General features: G+C 44.3%; 1 protein-coding gene across 1 annotated transcript; it reads right to left on the reverse strand.

The window, feature by feature from the left end:
* Positions 1 to 1,518: 1,518 nt before the first annotated feature.
* Positions 1,519 to 21,242, reverse strand: LOC138851641 (cell surface glycoprotein 1). Its single transcript, XM_070080957.1, has 4 exons — positions 21,221 to 21,242; positions 5,632 to 5,707; positions 4,656 to 5,517; positions 1,519 to 2,028 (listed from the first exon to the last, which is right to left on the reverse strand). Exons 2-4 carry the CDS (start codon positions 5,705 to 5,707, stop codon positions 1,890 to 1,892), a joined length of 1,077 nt encoding a protein of 358 aa, XP_069937058.1. The 5' UTR covers positions 21,221 to 21,242; the 3' UTR covers positions 1,519 to 1,889.
* Between the last annotated feature and the right edge of the window lie 1,639 nt (positions 21,243 to 22,881).

The raw sequence follows: 22,881 nt of genomic DNA on the forward strand, positions 1-22,881 counted from the left end.
CCAGTCCCAGTTTTCTAATCCATTTAATCAAGTTAGGCTTAGCCAGTGGAATAAGTGACATTTCGACCACCAGGCGGCTTCATCAATTTATTTCACAAAATCTCTCCAATAAATGTACCCTGGGAAGAGTTGCACATATGTCTTACTCATTACCTTGTCGGTATTATACACACTCAGTCTATTTGTAGTGCTGCTAGACTATGACGAGGTAGTAATGTACGAATTTCGGAGGAGCCCATTATGTTCTTCAAAGAGGAAAGTGTCTCATTTATATCATGTGTTGCATAATCCTGTATGCAACACATGACATATATTGTGTTGCATACGGGATTACGTTCATTTGTTCACAAACTTTGTACATCACTAATGAAACAGACACATTACAAAGGAGAGTGTCACACTGAACTAAGACACAGAGACAACTGTAGGGTGGGGCGGGATATCTTTCTGAAATTTCATGCAGTCGTGATAAAACTTATCAATACAGGGGAAAGTTGAAAATTAGACACATGTGCAACATCTGGGTATCTTTATTGTAGACGTTTCGCCATCCAGTGGCTTTATCAATACATATTCAGGGGCATGATGGAAAGATAGTAGAACTATATACAGAAGATGAGGTAATCAGTCCCTCACTCTTGGAGGTGGTGTGAAGGGCACCATAGTTATGAAGAATTTGGAGCACAGGTAAGAAGGCTGCCTTTTGGAAAGAAGTGCTTCCTCTCTCTCTCTCTCTCTCTCTCTCTCTCTCTCTCTCTCTCTCTCTCTCTCTCTCTCTCTCTCTCTCTCTCTCTCTCTCTCTCTCTCTCTCTCTCTCTCTCTCACTCACATATTGGAAGATGGTCAGGGCATTCTCCAGGGAGCAGATCATGAGGAAGTGCTTGAAGTCAGCGTGGTTCTGAGGGAGTGTGAGCACCTCCTGCAGGAGGGTGAGGTCTTGTTCCTGCTGCTGCTGTGAGTACGACAGCACCGTCACCGCCCTTCCTGACGCCTCCTCATATCCACGAACTAACGCACCAACATCTGGTTCATGGTTAATAGGATTTAAAGCCTATCAACTACAGAGGTTCAATAATCCTGTTCACCACCAGTCTAAGAATATTTTAATCCCCAGATTAAAAATTAAACTGTGTATAAACTATATTGAGAGACATAGTCCTCTCGGTCTATGTATAAACATCTGAACCAATGTTTATATATGTTCATATAAACACCTGATATTGCAACAATTGTGAATCTTGTGGAGTTCAAAAAATACTTCAAAATTAGCCCCTTGCGTCCCTGGATCCATTATGTGCCTCTCTAATATTTTGACTTTCTAATATTTTGACTAATATTTTTGACTTCCGATGGGTATGGGAGTGTATAATATATATTAACCTTAACTATGAAGACCATTTAGGGCAGCATTATGGCAAGAACTGCGTCGTCTAGCTGCTTTTCCCCGCCAACGGGGCAATGTACATTAGTACGAAGATTTAAAACAACTGCACCGAGGTAATTTTTAATTCCCGAGGAAGACATCAAAATTCTGAGTGTATATACCAGGACAAAAAAGGCACAATACCGTGACTGGTACAATACACAAAAAAACTGCTCATGGGAGAAAGAAGTTCATGACTTCTGTACGACTTGGACTGGTCACATGGCTGGTCAATGGTTCTAGTCGTACGACTTGGACTGGTCACATGGCTAGTCGTACCGGAACGTCGTCAGAAGTTTCTTCTAATTGCGTGTTATCTGTGTATTACTGCGGCCCACAGTAATAGCCTGGTTGATCAGGTTCTGATCCACCATGAAGCCTGGCCACAGACCGGGCCGCGGGGGCGTTGACCCCCGAAACCCTTTCTAGGTATATTCCAGGTATTATACAAGGAGATATATACCTCTTAGTACATATACCCTGTATTTAATTGCTTGTCCTTACCAAACTGCGAGAGGTCGTGAAGGAGGTATATGTTGGCCTCTGGGAGGTAAGATGACAGGAGGTCCAGTAGCCCGGCCTCTTGCAAGCCATTTCCACAACACCTGCGTGGGAGAGAGGTTTGAAGCCTAGTCATTACACAGTTCTTTAGACTGGTTGGTTTAGTGGGTTTATAACCTATCTAGTATACGAGGATCATTGAGATTTGTTTATTTGGTTTAAAACCTGTATAGTACAAGAGGGTAATTAAGACTGGTTGCTTGATTGAGTTTAAAGTCTATCTACTAAGCAGTCGTGAAGGCTTGCTGGTTTATTGCGTTTTAAGCCTATCTACTAAACAGTTATTAAGGCATAATTAGTGACGCACTGACCAATTAGAGCAACGTTGTCATATTGGTGTCCCATGGCTCGGTTGGTAGCGTCCTCTCAAAACTCTCAGATATCATTCTAACCCCACAATATTTTGAAGAGGCAATTAATGACATGCCCATGCACTCTGCCCCAGACCCAGACTCATGGAACTCCGTGTTCATCAAGAACTGCAAGAAGTCTATCACGTGCCTTCAGCATTTGATGGAGAGGAAGCATGGACACAGGGGTCATCCCACACACACTAAAAACAACAGACAGCCCCACTCCACAAAGGTGGCAGTAAAGCGACTGCAAAGAACTACAGACAGATAGCACTAACATCCCATATATAAAAATCTTTGAGAGAGTTCTAAGAAGCAAGATAGCCAACCACCTAGATACCCATCAGTTACACAACCCAGGGCAACACGGGTTTAGAGCAGGTCGCTCCTGTCTGTCTCAGCTACTGGACCACTATGACAAGGTCCCGGATGCTGTAGAGGATAAACAAAATACAGATGTAGTAAACACAGACTTTGTAAAAGCTTTCGACAAGTGTGACCATGGTGTAATAGCACACAAAATGCGTGATAAAGGAATAACAGGAAAAGTTGGTAGATGGATCTATAACTTCCTGATAAATAAAACACAAAGAGTAATAGTAAACAGAGTAAAGTCCCAGGTAGCCACAGTAAAAAGTTCTGTTCCACAAGGCACAGTACTCGCTCCCATTCTATTTCTCATCCTCATTTCTGACACAGACAGATGTAAGCCATAGCTCCGTGTCTTCCTTTGCGGATGACACCCGGATCACCATGGCAGTGACCTCCATCGAGGACACTGCGAGACTTCAAGGGGACATCAACCAAATCTTCGAATGGGCCACTCAAAACAATATGAAGTTCAACGAGGAGAAATTTCAACTACTCAGATATGGAAAACTTGAGGAAATTAAAAATGTGTCAGGGTATACGGCAAAATCTAACCATACAATAGAGCGAAAAAGTAATGTGAAGGACCTGGGAGTGATAATGTCAGAGGATTTCGCCTTCAAAGACTACAACAATGTATCTACCTCATCTGCTAGGAAAATAATAGGATGGACACTGAGAACCTTCAGAACTAGGGACGCCAAGTCCATGATGATTCTCTTCAAATCGCTTGTGCTCTCTAGGCTGGAATACTGCTGTACACTAACTGCCCCCTTCAAGACTGGCGACTGGAGAGTGTGCAAAGAGCTTTCACGGCACACATAAGTACGATAAGGCAACTAAATTACTGGGAATGGTTGAAGGTCCTTGATCTGTATTCCCTCGAACGCAGGCGAGAGAGATACATGATAATATACACTTGGAAGGTTCTGGAGGGATTGGTACCAAACCTGCACACGAAAATCACTCCCTATGAAAGCAAAAGACTCGGCAGGAGATGCAACATTCCCCCGATGAAAAGCAGGGGCGCCACGAGTACACTGAGAGACAACACAGTAAGTGTCAGGGGCCCAGGACTGTTCAATTGCCTCCCAGCATACATAAGGGGGATTACCAATAGACCCCTGACTGTCTTCAAGAAGGCACTGGACAGGCACCTAAAGTCAGTACCTGACCAACCGGGCTGTGGTTAGTTACCATTTTGTCTTAGGCACATGTCGATTAGACACTAGGCCTGTTGTATATGCGTGTGTTCGTACGTCAGCTTGCGTGCGGCCAACAGTAACAGCCTGGTTGATTAGACCCTGATCCACCATGAGGCCTGGTCTCAGACCGAGCCGCGGGGGGTTGACCCCCGAAACCCCTCTCCAGGTAAACTCCAGGTAGGTCTTCGGCTCACACAATGAGGGTCCGTGGTTCGATCCCCGGCACGGGTGGAACGTTGGGCATGTTTGCTTACACCTGCTGTCCCTGTTCACCTAGCAGCAAGGTAGATAAGGTTTTGTTGGGACTTTTAACCCCGGAGGGTCAGCCACCCAGGATAAGCCAAGAAAGTCAGTGCGTCATCAATGACTGTGTCTTATTTCCATTGTAGTCCTCAATCTTCTCCCCCAGGATGCCACCCACACCAGTCACCTAACACCCAGGTACCTACTTACTGCTAGGTGAACAGGGACAGCAGGTGTAAGAAAACATGATCAATGTTTCCACCCTTGCCGAGGAGGATCGAACCACGGACACTGAGGCCAGAGCGTTGTCTACCAGACCACGGGCCACCCTAAGTAGGTATCTGAGGTGGGATAATAGCAAAAAGTCTGTAAATTAGGTACGTGTAAAAAATGTAAACGGTCACATTAACCAATGGTAAGTACTCTGGTACCCTTATACTCTGGCACTCTGGCACTCTGGCACTCTGGCAAGCACGGGAATGTAAGATCTAAATAACTTACTTTAAATTAATGCCGATGACTGATGACCTCTCTTGATAGAGTGAGAGAAGAGCCAGGTGAGTAGGACCAGGAGTAGCCTCATCCAGGTGAGTAGGACCAGGAGTAGCCTCATCCAGGTGAGTAGGACCAGGAGTAGCCTCATCCAGGTGAGTAGGACCAGGAGTAGCCTCATCCAGGTGAGTAGGACCAGGAGTAGCCTCATCCAGGTGAGTAGGACCAGGAGTAGCCTCATCCAGGTGAGTAGGACCAGGAGTAGCCTCATCCAGGTAAGTAGGACCAGGAGTAGCCTCATCCAGGTGAGTAGGACCAGGAGTAGCCTCATCCAGGTGAGTAGGACCAGGTGTAGCCTCATCCAGGTGAGTAGGGCCAGGAGTAGCCTCATCCAGGTGAGTAGGGCCAGGAATAGCCTCATCCAGGTGAGTAGGACCAGGAGTAGCCTCATCCAGGTAAGTAGGACCAGGAGTAGCCTCATCCAGGTAAGTAGGACCAGGAGTAGCCTCATCCAGGTGAGTAGGACCAGGAGTAGCCTCATCCAGGTGAGTAGGACCAGGAGTAGCCTCATCCAGGTGAGTAGGGCCAGGAGTAGCCTCATCCAGGTGAGTAGGACCAGGAGTAGCCTCATCCAGGTGAGTAGGACCAGGAGTAGCCTCATCCAGGTGAGTAGGACCAGGTGTAGCCTCATCCAGGCGAGTAGGACCAGGAGTAGCCTCATCCAGGTGAGTAGGACCAGGTGTAGCCTCATCCAGGTGAGTAGGACCAGGTGTAGCCTCATCCAGGTGAGTAGGACCAGGTGTATTCACACCCATGAGTAGTAACCTCGTACTAGGCTCCTCAGGTCTAGTCAACGCCCCTACCACACCTCCTGCAACACATCAATTGCAGTCACTGTGTTGTATATGTAAGTATTGACGACTATAACTATCAATGTGACAGAGTAATATTACCTATGAATATCATAGGCATATAAAATGCTTACCAAGGCAGTGGAGGCGGCAGGGAAGCCACACCATGATCAACCAGACTGTTGGGTGACGCAGGAGACCACGTACCATCTGAGAATGAGAGAGTAAGAGATTGAGAGTGAGAGTGAGAGTGAGAGAGAGAGAGAGAAAAAGAGAGAGAGAGAGAGAGAGAGAGAGAGAGAGAGAGAGAGAGAGAGAGAGAGTGTGTACCTACGACTGGTGCGCTTAGTGACCCTTACGGGTTTAGCGCTGGGTTATACCTGGAGAGCGTTGCGGGGGGTCAGCGCCCCCGCGGCTCGGTCTGAAACAATTGGTCAGGAAACAGTATATATATATACTGTGTCAACATGCATAGTGTCATGTATACTTTGTCATGTATACCGAGTCATTTATACTGTGTCATGTACAATATGTCATGTATACTATGTTATGTATACTGAGTCATCATGTATACTGTGTCATGTATACTGAGTCATCATGTATACTGTGTCATGTATACTGAGTCATCATGTATTACCTGGAGTTTACCTGCAGAGAGTTCCGGGGGTCAACGCCCCCGCGGCCCGGTCTGTGACCAGGCCTCCTGGTGGATCAGAGCCTGATCAACCAGGCTGTTGCTGCTGGCTGCACACAAACCAACGTACGAGCCACAGCCCGGCTGATCAGGAACTGACTTTAGGTGCTTGTCCAGTGCCAGCTTGAAGACTGCCAGGGGTCTGTTGGTAATCCCCCTTATGTATGCTGGGAGGCAGTTGAACAGTCTCGGGCCCCTGACACTTATTGTATGGTCTCTTAACGTGCTAGTGACACCCCTGCTTTTCATTGGGGGGATGTTGCATCGTCTGCCAAGTCTTTTGCTTTCGTAGTGAGTGATTTTCGTGTGCAAGTTCGGTACTAGTCCCTCTAGGATTTTCCAGGTGTATATAATCATGTATCTCTCCCTCCTGCGTTCCAGGGAATACAGGTTTAGGAACCTCAAGCGCTCCCAGTAATTGAGATGTTTTATCTCCGTTATGCGCTCCTTGAAGGTTCTCTGTACATTTTCTAGGTCAGCAATTTCACCTGCCTTGAAAGGTGCTGTTAGTGTGCAGCAATATTCCAGCCTAGATAGAACAAGTGACCTGAAGAGTGTCATCATGGGCTTGGCCTCCCTAGTTTTGAAGGTTCTCATTATCCATCCTGTCATTTTTCTAGCAGATGCGATCGATACAATGTTATGGTCCTTGAAGGTGAGATCCTCCGACATGATCACTCCCAGGTCTTTGACGTTGGTGTTTCGCTCTATTTTGTGGCCAGAATTTGTTTTGTACTCTGATGAAGATTTAATTTCCTCATGTTTACCATATTACCATATCTACTGTGACATCAAGTATACTGTGTCATGTATACTGAGTCATCATGTATACTGTGTCATGTATACTGAATCATGTATACTGTGTCATGTATACTGAGTCATCATGTATACTGTGTCATGTATACTGAGTCATCATGTATACTGTGACATCAAGTATACTGTATCATGTATACTGAGTCATCATGTATACTGTGTCATGTATACTGAGTCATCATGTATACTGTGCCATGTATACTGAGTCATCATGTATACTGTGTCATGTATACTGAGTCATCATGTATACTGTGCCATGTATACTGAGTCATCATGTATACTGTGTCATGTATACTGAGTCATCATATATACTGTGACATCAAGTATACTGTGTAATGTATACTGTGACATGTATACTGTGTCATGTATAATGTGGCATCATGCATATTGTGTCATATATACTGTGTTATGTATACTGTGTCATGTGTACTGTGTCATCATGTAGACTGTCATGTATACTGTGTCATCATGTATACTGTGACATGTATACTGTGTCATCATACATGCTGTCATGTATACTGTGACATCATGTATACTGTGTCATGTATACTATGTCATGTAGACTGTGAGATGTATACTGTATCATATATTTTGTCATCATGTATACTGCGTCATCATGTATACTACAACAATGTATACCTAGGTTAAACAGTAACAATTATCGTACATAAGCAACAAGAATGTGTCGCAGTAAGTGAACAATTATCGTTGAGTGGGAGAGAAACGTTCCCTGGGTAACTTATTACCTCTATACTGCCTCCAACAATAATTTACCTCTAGTAATTAACTATGTCAAATTCAGCTCGTGGAATCAACACTGTTGTAACAAGTTGTGTTTCTGTACGACAGGAATCAACACTGTTGTAACAAGTTGTGTTTCTGTGCGACAGGAATCAACACTGTTGTAACAAGTTGTGTTTCTGTACGACAGGAATCAACACTCTTGTAACAAGTTGTGTTTCTGTACGACAGGAATCAACACTGTTGCAACAAGTTGTGTTTCTGTGCGACAGGAATCAACACTCTTGTAACAAGTTGTGTTTCTGTACGACAGGAATCAACACTCTTGTAACAAGTTGTGTTTCTGTACGACAGGAATCAACACTGTTGTAACAAGTTGTGTTTCTGTACGACAGGAATCAACACTGTTGTAACAAGTTGTGTTTCTGTGCGACAGGAATCAACACTGTTGTAACAAGTTGTGTTTCTGTACGACAGGAATCAACACTGTTGTAACAAGTTGTGTTTCTGTACGACAGGAATCAACACTGTTGTAACAAGTTGTGTTTCTGTACGACAGGAATCAACACCGTTGTAACAAGTTGTGTTTCTGTACGACAGGAATCAACACTTGCAACAAGTTGTGTTTCTGCACGACAGAAATCAACACTTGCAACAAGTTGTGTTTCTGCACGACAGAAATCAACACTTGCAACAAGTTGTGTTTCTGCACGACAGAAATCAACACTTGCAACAAGTTGTGTTTCTGTACGACAGAAATCAACACTTGCAACAAGTTGTGTTTCTGCACGACAGGAATCAACACTGTTGTAACAAGTTGTGTTTCTGCACGACAGGAATCAACACTGTTGTAACAAGTTGTGTTTCTGTACGACAGGAATCAACACTGTTGTAACAAGTTGTGTTTCTGCACGACAGGAATCAACACTGTTGTAACAAGTTGTGTTTCTGTACGACAGGAATCAACACTGTTGTAACAAGTTGTGTTTCTGTACGACAGGAATCAACACTGTTGTAACAAGTTGTGTTTCTGCACGACAGAGGAGATGTATCAGGATTTGGTAGGGTCCAAGAGCTGTAGAGCAACACCCTCAAGAGGCCCAGGAGCTGCAACTCAATCCAGTCAAGAAATTATATATGTATATAAGACTGGCTGGCAATATGTGATAGAAACACCATATATTATACCAGTTAACTTAGACAGCCTCAGGCTGTTAGACTGTCTAATGTGTGTAGATATTTGAGTGGCCTCAGGCTGTTAGACTGTCTAATGTGTGTAGATATTTGAGTGGCCTCAGGCTGTTAGACTGTCTAATGTGTGTAGATATTTGAGTGGCCTCAGGCTGTTAGACTGTCTAATATGTGTAGATATTTGAGTGGCCTCAGGCTATTAGACTGTCTAATATGTGTAGATATTTGAGTGGCCTCAGGCTGTTAGACTGTCTAATGTGTGTAGATATTTGAGTGGCCTCAGGCTGTTAGACTGTCTAATGTGTGTAGATATTTGAGTGGCCTCAGGCTGTTAGACTGTCTAATGTGTGTAGATATTTGAGTGGCCTCAGGCTGTTAGACTGTCTAATATGTGTAGATATTTGAGTGGCCTCAGGCTGTTAGACTGTCTAATATGTGTAGATATTTGAGTGGCCTCAGGCTGTTAGACTGTCTAATATGTGTAGATATTTGAGTGGCCTCAGGCTGTTAGACTGTCTAATATGTGTAGATATTTGAGTGGCCTCAGGCTGTTAGACTGTCTAATGTGTGTAGATATTTGAGTGGCCTCAGGCTGTTAGACTGTCTAATGTGTGTAGATATTTGAGTGGCCTCAGGCTGTTAGACTGTCTAATGTGTGTAGATATTTGAGTGGCCTCAGGCTGTTAGACTGTCTAATGTGTGTAGATATTTGAGTGGCCTCAGGCTGTTAGACTGTCTAATGTGTGTAGATATTTGAGTGGCCTCAGGCTGTTAGACTGTCTAATATGTGTAGATATTTGAGTGGCCTCAGGCTGTTAGACTGTCTAATGTGTGTAGATATTTGAGTGGCCTCAGGCTGTTAGACTGTCTAATATGTGTAGATATTTGAGTGGCCTCAGGCTGTTAGACTGTCTAATATGTGTAGATATTTGAGTGGCCTCAGGCTGTTAGACTGTCTAATATGTGTAGATATTTGAGTGGCCTCAGGCTGTTAGACTGTCTAATATGTGTAGATATTTGAGTGGCCTCAGGCTGTTAGACTGTCTAATATGTGTAGATATTTGAGTGGCCTCAGGCTGTTAGACTGTCTAATATGTGTAGATATTTGAGTGGCCTCAGGCTGTTAGACTGTCTAATATGTGTAGATATTTGAGTGGCCTCAGGCTGTTAGACTGTCTAATGTGTGTAGATATTTGAGTGACCTCAGGCTGTTAGACTGTCTAATATGTGTAGATATTTGAGTGGCCTCAGGCTATTAGACTGTCTAATATGTGTAGATATTTGAGTGGCCTCAGGCTGTTAGACTGTCTAATATGTGTAGATATTTGAGTAGCCTCAGGCTGTGTTAGACCGTCTAATGTGTGAAGATATTTGAGTGGCCTCAGGCTGTGTTAGACCGTCTAATATGTGTAGATATTTGAGTGGCCTCAGGCTGTGTTAGACCGTCTAATGTGTGAAGATATTTGAGTGGCCTCAGGCTGTGTTAGACTGTCTAATGTGTGAAGATATTTGAGTGGCCTCAGGCTGTGTTAGACCGTCTAATGTGTGAAGATATTTGAGTGGCCTCAGGCTGTGTTAGACTGTCTAACGTATGTAGACAGCAGAGTGGTAGATACAGTTCAAGACAATCACAAGGCCTCATTACGTTTCGGTCGTGGTGACTCGATCAAAACGCTGACGAGTCTCGTCTGCGCTGTAGCTTTCTTCAGTCGAATGCGAGATGACCTGCAATCCTGGAGACAGTAGACAAGATGGAGAGGCAGTTTGAGGTAATCATTCCCTCAGCTTTGATTAAAGAACTAATGAAACCAGTAGGCGAAGGAGAAAGATAGAGGGACTGACTGCGTGTCAGGCCCGTGGTCTGGTTAGCAACGCACTAGCCTCACAAACTGTGTCCGTGATTCGATTCCCGGCACGGGTGTAAACATTGGGTGTGTTACCTTGGAGGTCTTGTCCCCTTCATCTAGCAGTAAGTAGGTACCTGGGTGTTAGTCACCTTACACCTGTTATCCCTGTTCACCTAGCAGTAAGTAGGAACATGGGTGTTAGTGGACTGGTATGGGTGGCATCCCGGGGAACAAGATTGAAGGACCACATTGGAAATAAGACAGACAGTCCTCGATGACGCACTGACTTTCTTGGCTTATCCTGGGTGCTTAACCCTCCGGGGTTAAAAATCCCAACAAAATCTCATTCTAATGTCTCCAGGACTGTCATTCGTCTTTGTATTCGACTGACGGAACCTGCAGCAGAGACCAAACGTTTCGCCAGGAGAGAAACCTCGTGCTACACACTTCTCACTCGTCAAGTAGTCAGCACTGTTGACATTTATAACATCAGTCAAAGTGAATAAGACTCACGAAATCGTAATAACACGATTGCAAACAAACCATTCCACGAGTGGGGTTAGAACCCGCGGTCAGAGAGTCTCTGATCGCGGGTTCTAACCCCACCAGTGGTATGGTTTGTTAGAAAGTGAATAAAACAGTTTTAACGTAAAGAAATTCCTAGCCAAGACAAAAGAGTAGAGGCGGGGCCCAGGAGCTATGATTCAACCCCTGCAACCAGATATAGGTGAGTACTTATTAGATTTATTTGGGTGAAATTTAATAATAAAAGCAAATGCCCGGTATAACCAGGGGCTGGCTGGTTAATGGGGTTTAAAGTCTGTCTAGTACACGAGGGTTATTGAGGCTGCAGGTCACCTGTTCACCACCAGTCAAGAATACTTTAATACCTGAAACAGGGATTAAATTATACTACCAGTGTATATACAAAGAAATGCACCTCTCAATGTATATGCACTGGAGAAATGCACTTCTCAGTGTATATATGCACACACACCAACAAGTGTTGGACACAATACACACATTGAACATTAAAATGGTATAAAATACCGACAGGTTGTTAGGTAAGACACATATGCAACAGTTAGGTATCTTTATTTCGAAACGTTTCGCTTACACAGTAGGCTTCTTCAGTCGAGTACAGAAAAGTTGATAGAAGCAGAAGATACTTGAAGACGATGTAATCAGTCCATCACCCTGATTACATCGTCTTCAAGTATCTTCTGCTTCTATCAACTTTTCTGTACTCGACTGAAGAAGCCTACTGTGTAGGCGAAACGTTTCGAAATAAAGATACCTAACTGTTGCATATGTGTCTTACCTAACACAATACACACAACCGAGGAGGTGAAGAGGCTGCTGAGCAAACTAGGTACCTCAAAGGCGGTGAGACCTGACATCTCTCCATGGGTCATCATCGACACCATGCCCAGCCCTTCTAGGGTAGGGTAGGTGCCCGAGCCGGAGCTTGCAGCTCACAAGACTGTCATTCCCATTAACCCCCTTGGGGCGGGGATGGCAGACCAGAGAGGCCTAGCTTGTGGCTAGGCCTGGGGACAGTTGGTCCCAAAGATGAGGAGGTACTTGTGCCTCCTCCCATGGGAGAATTAGGCCTCAGACACTCCCTAAAGAGGGAGCCAAGGCCGGGCCACCACTTGGAAAAGGCCCGGGCCGGGAGAATACCGGCTAATCTTTAATAAATAAATAATACATCTCCATGTGTCCTGAGAGAGGGAGCAGAGGCGCTATGTGTGTGTCACTAACAATGTTCAACACATGTATTGAAACAGGGCGACTACCTGAGGTATGGAAGACATCAAATGTAGTCCCTATCTTTAAGAAGGGAGACAAGCAGGCAGCATTAAATTACAGACCAGTGTCACTGGCATATATAGTATGCAAAGTCATGTAGAAGATTATCAGAAGAGAGTGGTGGAGCACCTAGAAAGGTACAAGATTCCATGTATACACGATGACCAGCACGGTTTCAGAGAGAGGAAATCCTGTGCCACAAACCTACTGGAGTTTCGCGACAAGGTGACAGAAGTAAGGCAAGAGAGAGAAGGGTGGGTAGACAGTATTTTCTAGGACTGTAAGAAGACTTTCAACACAGTTCAGCATAATAAATTAATGCAAAAGCTGGAGGATCGGGCAGGAATAACAGGAAAGGCACTGCAATGGATCAGAGAATACCTGACAGGGAGGCAACAACGAGTCATGGTACGTGACGAGGCGTCAGTGTGAACGCCTGCGACTAGCGAGGTTCCACAAGGGTTAGTCTTAGGGCCTGGAGTTTACCTGGAGAGGGTTTCGGGGGTCAACGCCCCCGCGCCCCGGTCTGAGACCAGGCCTCGTGGTGGATCAAGGTCTGATCAACCAGGTTGTTACTGTTGGCCGCACGCAAACTGACGTACGAACCACAGCCCAGTTGGTCAGGTACTGACTTTAGGTTCTTGTCCAGTGCCTTCTTGAAAACAGTCAGGGGTCTATTGGTAATCCCCCTGTATGCTGAGAGGCAGTTGAACAGTCTTGGGCCCCTGACACTTACTGTGTTGTCTCTCAGTGTACTCGTGGCGCCGCTGCTTTTCATCGGGGGAATGTTGCATCTCCTGCCGAGTCTTTATTTATTTATTTATTTATTTATTTATTAATTTGAACATGATACAGAAAGGTACAAAAGAATACAGTTGAGTGTAACATGCCAAAGCCTCGTGTATGCAGAGCATTATGGGCAGGCTTAAAATTAACTTAAGATTAACTAAGCATTCCTAAACATTATTGTAAACATAGGGAGTGATTTTCGTGTGCAAGTTTGGTACCAATCCCTCCAGGACCTTCCAAGTGTACATTATCATGTATCTCTCTCGCCTGCGTTCCATGGAATACAGATCAAGGACCTTCAACCGTTACCAGTAATTTAGTTGCCTTATCGTACTTATGTGTGCCGTGAAAGATCTTTGTACACTCTCCAGGTCTGTAATGTCGCCAATCTTGAAGGAGGCCGTTAGTGTACAGCAGTATTCCAGCCTAGAAAGCACAAGCGATTTGAAGAGAATCATCATGGACTTGGCGTCCCTAGTTTTTAATTAAGGTTCTCATTATCCATCCTATCATTTTCCTAGCGTATGCGGTAGATACATTGTTGTGGTCTTTGAAGCCGAAATTCCCTGACATTATCACTCCCAGGTCCGGTGCTGTTTCTGGTATATGTGAATGACATAACGGAAGAGATACATTCAGAGGTGTCCCTGTTTGCAGACGACGTGAAGCTAATGCGGAGAATTTAAGTGGATGAGGATCAGGCAGAACTACAAAGGGATCTTGACAGGCTGCAAGCCTGGTCCAACACCTGGCTCCTGGAGTTTAACCTCACCAAGTGCAAGTCATGGAGATTACGGTAAGTAAAAGAAGACCGCAGAGTTCAGGCTCGAGGGTCAAAGCCTGCAAATCTCACTCAAGGGAAAAGATCTTGAGATGAGTATAATACCGAGCACATCTCCTGAGGTGCACAACAAGCAAATAATACTGCAGCATATTGGTGCCTGGCAAACCTAAGAATAGCATTTCGACACCTTAGCAAGGAATCGTGTACGTCAGGCCCATATTGGAGTATGCAGCACCAGTATGGAACCCACACCTGGTCAAGTACGTCAAGAAATTATAGAAAGTGCAAAGGTTTGCAACAAGACTAATCCCAGAGCTAAGGGGAATGTCCTACGAGGAGAGGTTAAGGAAAATCAACCTGGCGACACTGGAGGACAGGAGGATAGGGGGGACATGATAACGACATATAAAATACTGAGAGGAATAGACAAGGTGGACAGAGACAGGATGTTCCAGAAATGGGACACAGCAACAAGGGGACACAGTTGGAAGTTGAAGACTCAGATGAATCACAGGGATGTTAGGAAGCATTTCTTCAGCCACAGAGTAGTCAAGAAGTGGAACAATCTGGAGAGTGATGTAGTGGAGGCAGGATACATACATAGGCCTGGTCACAGACCGATCCGCGGGGGCGTTGACCCCCAAAACCCTCTCCAGGAATACTCCAGGTATAGCTTTAAGAAGAGGTATGATAAAGCTCGTGGAGCAGAGTGACCTAGTAGCGGCCAGTGAAGTGGCGGGTCCAGGAGCTGTGACACGACCCCTGCAGCCACAACTAGGCGAGTACATTACAGGAGTACCATTAGACGAGGTGTAACGACCCAGGTATTGATTGCAGTTGTCACTGTAAATCCTTGATACATAATGAAGCTCCCCAGCCAGATAGTAGGGGGGAGGACCCTTGATGCTGGTGGAGGGCTCTTGATCCAGGGAGGGTGGAGGGCTCTTGATCCAGGGAGTTAGCGCTGCCCTCTTCTGCCTCGGATTGAACCTCGTTATCCCTTCCCTAGTGTGATGGAATATAATTCCCCTCAACTGACTGTACTAGTGTAGCGTTAAACCCGTAGGGGGTAAGAGCCTACAGGGGGGAATGGGAGACGATGAGGTTTGATTCGAGGAAGTGGAGAGCTGCTCCAGCTCCTTGGAGTTGGAGCTTTTTCAACGTATTTTGTCAGCGTATTTCTTTCCTCTCTGCTTATTACTTTTTGTCTTCTCTTCCATCTTCTCTATCTTCTTTCTTCTCTTCTCTTTCTATCTCCTCCTCCTCCTCTCTTCTTATTCCTGTTTATTTCTCTCTTTCTGGTATTATTATTATGGATTTATTAAAAATTCGATATTTTTCTACTTGGAGGTCAATTAAGCCGGTTCCACCTCCAGGTATACTCCAGGTATTGGGAGTTTTTGTCTGGCAACTCTGAAGGAACAATGGCTGAGTACTGAATTATAGGGACCACCTGGTGGTCATCCAGAGACAAGTGTGAATTATAGGGACCACCTGGTGGTCATCCAGAGACAAGTCGTGTGAATTATAGGGACCACCTGGTGGTCATCCAGAGACAAGTTATGTGAATTATAGGGACCACCTGGTGGTCATCCAGAGACAAGTCATGTGAATTATAGGGGCCACCTGGTGGTCATCCAGAGACAAGTCATGTGAATTATAGGGACCACCTGGTGGTCATCCAGAGACAAGTTATGTGAATTATAGGGACCACCTGGTGGTCATCCAGAGACAAGTCGGGTGAATTATAGGGGCCACCTGGTGGTCATCCAGAGACAAGTCATGTGAATTATAGGGACCACCTGGTGGTCATCCAGAGACAAGCCATGTGAATTATAGGGACCACCTGGTGGTCATACAGAGACAAGTCATATGAATTATAGAGACCACCTGGTGGTCATCCAGAGACAAGTCGTGTGAATTATAGGGACCACCTGGTGGTCATCCAGAGACAAGTCATGTGAATTATAGGGGCCACCTGGTGGTCATCCAGAGACAAGTGTGAATTATAGGGACCACCTGGTGGTCATCCAGAGACAAGTCATATGAATTATAGAGACCACCTGGTGGTCATCCAGAGACAAGTCATGTGAATTATAGGGACCACCTGGTGGTCATCCAGAGACAAGTCATGTGAATTGTAGGGACCACCTGGTGGTCATCCAGAGACAAGTCATATGAATTATAGAGACCACCTGGTGGTCATCCAGAGACAAGTCATGTGAATTATACGGACCACCTGGTGGTCATCCAGAGACAAGTCATATGAATTATAGAGACCACCTGGTGGTCATCCAGAGACAAGTCATGTGAATTATAGGGACCACCTGGTGGTCATCCAGAGACAAGTCATGTGAATTATAGGGACCACCTGGTGGTCATCCAGAGACAAGTCATATGAATTATAGGGACCACCTGGGGGTCATCCAGAGACAAGTCAGGCTCTGATCCACCAGGAGGCCTGGTCACAGACCGGGCCGCGGGGGCGTTGACCCCCGGAACTCTCCAGGTAAACTCCAGGTGAATTATAGGGGCCACCTGGTGGTCATCCAGAGACAAGTCATGTGAATTATAGGGGCCACCTGGTGGTCATCCAGAGACAAGTCATGTGAATTATAGGGGCCACCTGGTGGTCATCCAGAGACAAGTCATGTGAATTATAGGGACCACCTGGTGGTCATCCAGAGACAAGTCATGTGAATTATAGGGGCCACCCGGTGGTCATCCAGAGACAAGTCATGTGAATTATAGGGACCACCTGGTGGTCATCCAGAGACAAGTCATGTGAATTATAGGGGCCACCCGGTGGTCATCCAGAGACAAGTCATGTGAATTATAGGGACCACCTGGTGGTCATCCAGAGACAAGTCATGTGAATTATAGGGGCCACCCGGTGGTCATCCAGAGACAAGTCATGTGAATTATAGGGGCCACCTGGTGGTCATCCAGAGACAAGTCATGTGAATTATAGGGGCCACCTGGTGGTCATCCAGAGACAAGTCATGTGAATTATAGGGGCCACCTGGTGGTCATCCAGAGACAAGTCATGTGAATTATAGGGGCCACCTGGTGGTCATCCAGAGACAAGTCATGTGAATTATAGGGACCACCTGGTGGTCATCCAGAGACAAGTCATGTGAATTATAGGGACCACCTGGTGGTCATCCAGAGACAAGCCATGTGAATTATAGGGGCCACCCGGTGGTCATCCAGAGACAAGTCATGTGAATTACAGGGGCCACCTGGTGGTCATCCAGAGACAAGTCATGTGAATTATAGGGGCCACCTGGTCATCCAGAGACAAGTCATGTGAATTATAGGGGCCACCTGGTGGTCATCCAGAGACAAGTCATGTGAATTATAGGGGCCACCTGGTGGTCATCCAGAGACAAGTCATGTTAATTATAGGGGCCACCTGGTGGTCATCCAGAGACATGTCTCAGTTGCTGTCCTGATTTAGCAAGCATAGGTGGTTTTTCCATTCTTATTAACTGATAATTCCATTAATGTGTGTTTTACGTGTCAATGTTTGCTACTAAAAGTGCCTTTTGTTTACTATTTTTTTTCAGTTTAATGGTTAGAAGAGTCAGTAGAAATGGGCAAAAACAGTGATTTGAGTCGTCGTAAAGTGGGACACAAACTTTTTTGGATGAAACACACTGGAACAGAAAGAAATATTAATGAAATTTGACGTTACTACTGAAATTTAAAAGAAATTTAATTACAGTCAAGATTAAGCTACAGAAGGGTGGGAAGATGTGATAGTAAATAGACAAAACCGAGATTAAACAGAAAAATAATACGAATGGCTCTTAACAACAGAAGAGGATCTTACTGGCAGATTTGGGAATAAATGGTATAAAATACCGACACAATGGAAATATAAATGCAAATGCAGTATAATGTGATCCTTTATTGACTACGTTTCGCCCACACAGTGGGCTTTTTCAAGTCACAAACAGAACTGTTTGTGACTTGAAAAAGCCCTGTGTGGGCGAAACGTAGTCAATAAAGGATCACATTATACTGCATTTGCGTTTATATTTCCACTGGCAGATTTCTTCTGACGAGCAACAGCAGGTGTTAGCCTAGCCTGAAGGACAGGTAATGAGAGGCTTTTGGAGAGTGGACTGAAAGTATGTCGCCTTGGAAAGAAGCCGCCACTAACTGTACCCATGATATTGAAACGTTTATGTTGGGCTGAGAATCACACTGAGTGGACTTCTGAACAACGGCCGCAGATAAGAATTACATTTTGCTTTTTATTTCATTTAATCATAAAATAACATTAATTTTTAAAGTAAAAGGACACAAGTGCAACTAATGTGACATTTTATTGTGGCAACGTTTCGCTCTCCAGGAGCTTTGTCGAGCCTTTACGCAATGGCTTGATAAAGCTACTGGAGAGCGAAACGTTGCCACAATAAAATGTCACATTAGTTGCACTTGTGTCCTTTTACTTTACATATTGTCGTTAATTCTACCAACTTTATTACAACATTAATTTTTAGTAAAATGACGATTCTATTTCAAAAAATTAAGATTACCGCCATTCAGCTTCTCTGGTTGTTCCACTACTTCCATTTTTTTTTTCTATTATTGCAGGTGTTGTCTGATTAATCAACCATTGCAGTGCTGGATGACAGTGTGTTGACTGTAAGAAAACTGTCAGGTAAAGAATTTATGCCTGAATGTCTGAAGAAAACGGTTAAATTTTCACAGAAAATCATGGTGTGGGAGCCATTTCCGTTCATGGAATAAGTTGTTTGCACAATGTTGATGGTACCATGAACCAGGTTAAGTGTATACACGTACTAGTACTGTGAAATTACTGCCTCAGATAAGGGATTGGTATGGTAATGGACGTTGGGTATTCCAACAACACTCAGCCTCATGTAACACCGCAAAAATCAGTAATGCCGAGATGTGCACAAAATAAGCGTTGAGCTGTTCCCACGAGCTGGAAATACCTCCGACATGAACCCTATTGAGAGTTTATGGTCTATATTGATGGATGAAATATACGAAGTTGCCATTACTACCAAAGTGCAACACATGGAACGACTTATTAAGGTTTGGTTTCATCCTTCCAGAATCATGGAATTATGGAACACTTTGATGGCTGTCATGATGGCCATACTTGTTAAAGAACTCATGGATGCTAGATTTAAATTTTGCCACCGAAGTGGCTAGTTTATTGTGTCATATCCATCCTGTGGACGGTAGCGCAAGAGCATATGGATACACAAAAGGCCAAGGAATTAGGCTCCAAAGGGTTAACAAGTGTACATAGGAATTTATATCTACATATCTATAGTTCACTTATCTGTTAACAAACAAATTTAAGAAATTTGCTTAGTATATCTGGTATCTTATATTCATTAACAAGATATCTTGACATGTCACATAGGTTATTATACTGTCTGTCTCTGTATTCCTCAATAAGTGGACAATTAAGCACAGTGTTCAAGACAGTGACCATATGCCTGATCACATAATTTACATTTAGTTTGATCATCATTTGTGTGTCTCCCAAAGTGCCAGATGTTTGGGAGACACACAGCCTGTAGTGGCCTAAGCCTGGCCACTATAACATCAGTCAGTACTTGTAACCAAGCCTAAGCCTGGCCACTACAACATCAGTCAGTACTTGTAACCAAGCCTAAGCCTGGCCACTACAACATCAGTCAGTACTTGTAACCAAGCCTAAGCCTGGCCACTACAACATCAGTCAGTACTTGTAACCAAGCCTAAGCCTGGCCACTACAACATCAGTCAGTACTTGTAACCAAGCCTAAGCCTGGCCACTACAACATCAGTCAGTATTTGTAACCAAGCCTAAGCCTGGCCACTACAACATCAGTCAGTACTTGTAACCAAGCCTAAGCCTGGCCACTACAACATCAGTCAGTACTTGTAACCAAACCTAAGCCTGGCCACTACAACATCAGTCAGTACTTGTAACCAAACCTAAGCCTGGCCACTACAACATCAGTCAGTACTTGTAACCAAGCCTAAGCCTGGCCACTACAACATCAGTCAGTACTTGTAACCAAACCTAAGCCTGGCCACTACAACATCAGTCAGTACTTGTAACCAAACCTAAGCCTGGCCACTACAACATCAGTCAGTACTTGTAACCAAGCCTAAGCCTGGCCACTACAACATCAGTCAGTACTTGTAACCAAGCCTAAGCCTGGCCACTACAACATCAGTCAGTACTTGTAACCAAACCTAAGCCTGGCCACTACAACATCAGTCAGTACTTGTAACCAAACCTAAGCCTGGCCACTACAACATCAGTCAGTACTTGTAACCAAGCCTAAGCCTGGCCACTACAACATCAGTCAGTACTTGTAACCAAACCTAAGCCTGGCCACTACAACATCAGTCAGTACTTGTAACCAAACCTAAGCCTGGCCACTACAACATCAGTCAGTACTTGTAACCAAGCCTAAGCCTGGCCACTACAACATCAGTCAATACTTGTAACCAAGCCTAAGCCTGGCCACTACAACATCAGTCAGTACTTGTAACTAACCAAACCTAAGCCTGGCCACTACAACATCAGTCAGTACTTGTAACCAAGCCTAAGCCTGGCCACTACAACATCAGTCAGTACTTGTAACCAAGCCTAAGCCTGGCCACTACAACATCAGACAGTCTGTTCACATTGCAAGTTGCTCCATTAACATACTTATCTACGTTCATGTTATCATAGTGGGTTATAAATCTACTCAGGCTTCTAACTGCATTCCTAAAACAATCATTTTCATTATTTACTTCTCTCCTAATATTATTCCTAATGCTAGACACATATACCAAAGTTATATTCTACATTCTCCTTCTGGGTACTCTTCTTGGCTAACATATCAACTTTATCATGCTAGGGCTGGTCAAACCAAATATTATTAATCAATGTAAAATAGTTGACCTGTACTTTTGTATCAAAATAAATCCATTAAATAAACCCATAAAATACAATAATACACGTATATATATTATGGATTTTTAAGTACTTAGTAAAGTTTGCTAAACTACTGTTACACTACCTTACTACCTCGAGGGTGTAGCGCAGACTGAAGGAATGGCCCGCTACGTTGGCTTTTTTAATAGTTTCCCCTCTGGCAACTGTTTCAGTGATGACCTTAACCAATCACAGCTCATCTCAATGAGATTCCGCTCTTGTGGTTGGTTCTCTGGGTGCTCAACGAGGAGCTTTACCAATCACGATGCAACTAGGCAGTAATCTTGGCATGTGATTGGTTGTCTAAGTCACTTCGCTCTCGAGGACTTAATAAATACATAAGAGCAATTGATTTTTGAATGGCTGTCGACAGGTCATCGAAGATTTGGAGTTCTTTGTCTTCTCTCTCACACAGAAGCTCGTGGCTTCTTCCGCAAGAAAGGAGTCACGATGTTCCAAGGACAAAACCAAGAACGCGGATTTGGAAATGTGGGGCACAGTTCTGTTGAAGATAGATTTAGATTTTACCACCGAAGTGGCTAGTTTATTGTGCACCCCATATCCATCCTGTGGACGGTAGCGCGAGAGCATATGGATACACAAAAGGCCCAGGAACTAGGCCCCAAAGGGTTAACAGGAATGCATATGGATTTATATCTACATATCTACAGTTCACTTATCTGTTACAAGCAAATTTAAGAAATTTGCTTAGTATATCTGGTATCTTATATTCATTAACAAGATATCTTGACATGTCACATAGGTTATTATACTGTCTGTCTCTGTATTCCTCAATAAGTGGACAACTAAGCAAATAGTGTCCAAGACAGTGACCATATGCCTGATCACATAATTTACATTTAGTCTGATCATCATTTGTGTGTCTCCCAAACTGCCAGAAGTACTTGTAACCAAGCCTAAGCCTGGCCACTACAACATCAGTCAGTACTTGTAACCAAGCCTAAGCCTGGTCACTACAACATCAGCCAGTACTTGTAACTAAGCCTAAGCCTGGCTACTACAACATCAGTCAGTACTTGTAACCAAGCCTAAGCCTGGCCACTACAACATCAGTCAGTACTTGTAACCAAGCCTAAGCCTGGCCACTACAACATCAGTCAGTACTTGTAACCAAGCCTAAGCCTGGCCACTACATCAGTCAGTACTTGTAACCAAGCCTAAGCCTGGCCACTACAACATCAGTCAGTACTTGTAACCAAGCCTAAGCCTGGCCCCTACATCAGTCAGTACTTGTAACCAAGCCTAAGCCTGGCCACTACAACATCAGTCAGTACTTGTAACCAAGCCTAAGCCTGGCCACTACAACATCAGTCAGTACTTGTAACCAAGCCTAAGCCTAGCCCCTACATCAGTCAGTACTTGTAACCAAACCTAAGCCTGGCCACTACAACATCAGTCAGTACTTGTAACCATGCCTAAGCCTGGCCACTACAACATCAGTCAGTACTTGTAACCAAGCCTAAGCCTGGCCCCAACATCAGTCAGTACTTGTAACCAAACCTAAGCCTGGCCACTACAACATCAGTCAGTACTTGTAACCAAGCCTAAGCCTGGCCACTACAACATCAGTCAGTCCGTTCACATTGCAAGTTGCTCCATTAACATACTTATCTACGTTCATGTTATCATAGTGGGTTATAAATCTACTCAGGCTTCTAACTGCATTCCTATAACAATCATTTTCATTATTTACTTCTCTCCTAACAAGCTGGCACTGGACAAGCA

This window comes from Cherax quadricarinatus, unplaced genomic scaffold (assembly GCF_038502225.1).
Source record: "Cherax quadricarinatus isolate ZL_2023a unplaced genomic scaffold, ASM3850222v1 Contig1344, whole genome shotgun sequence".
Classification (NCBI taxonomy): Eukaryota; Metazoa; Arthropoda; class Malacostraca; order Decapoda; family Parastacidae; genus Cherax; species Cherax quadricarinatus.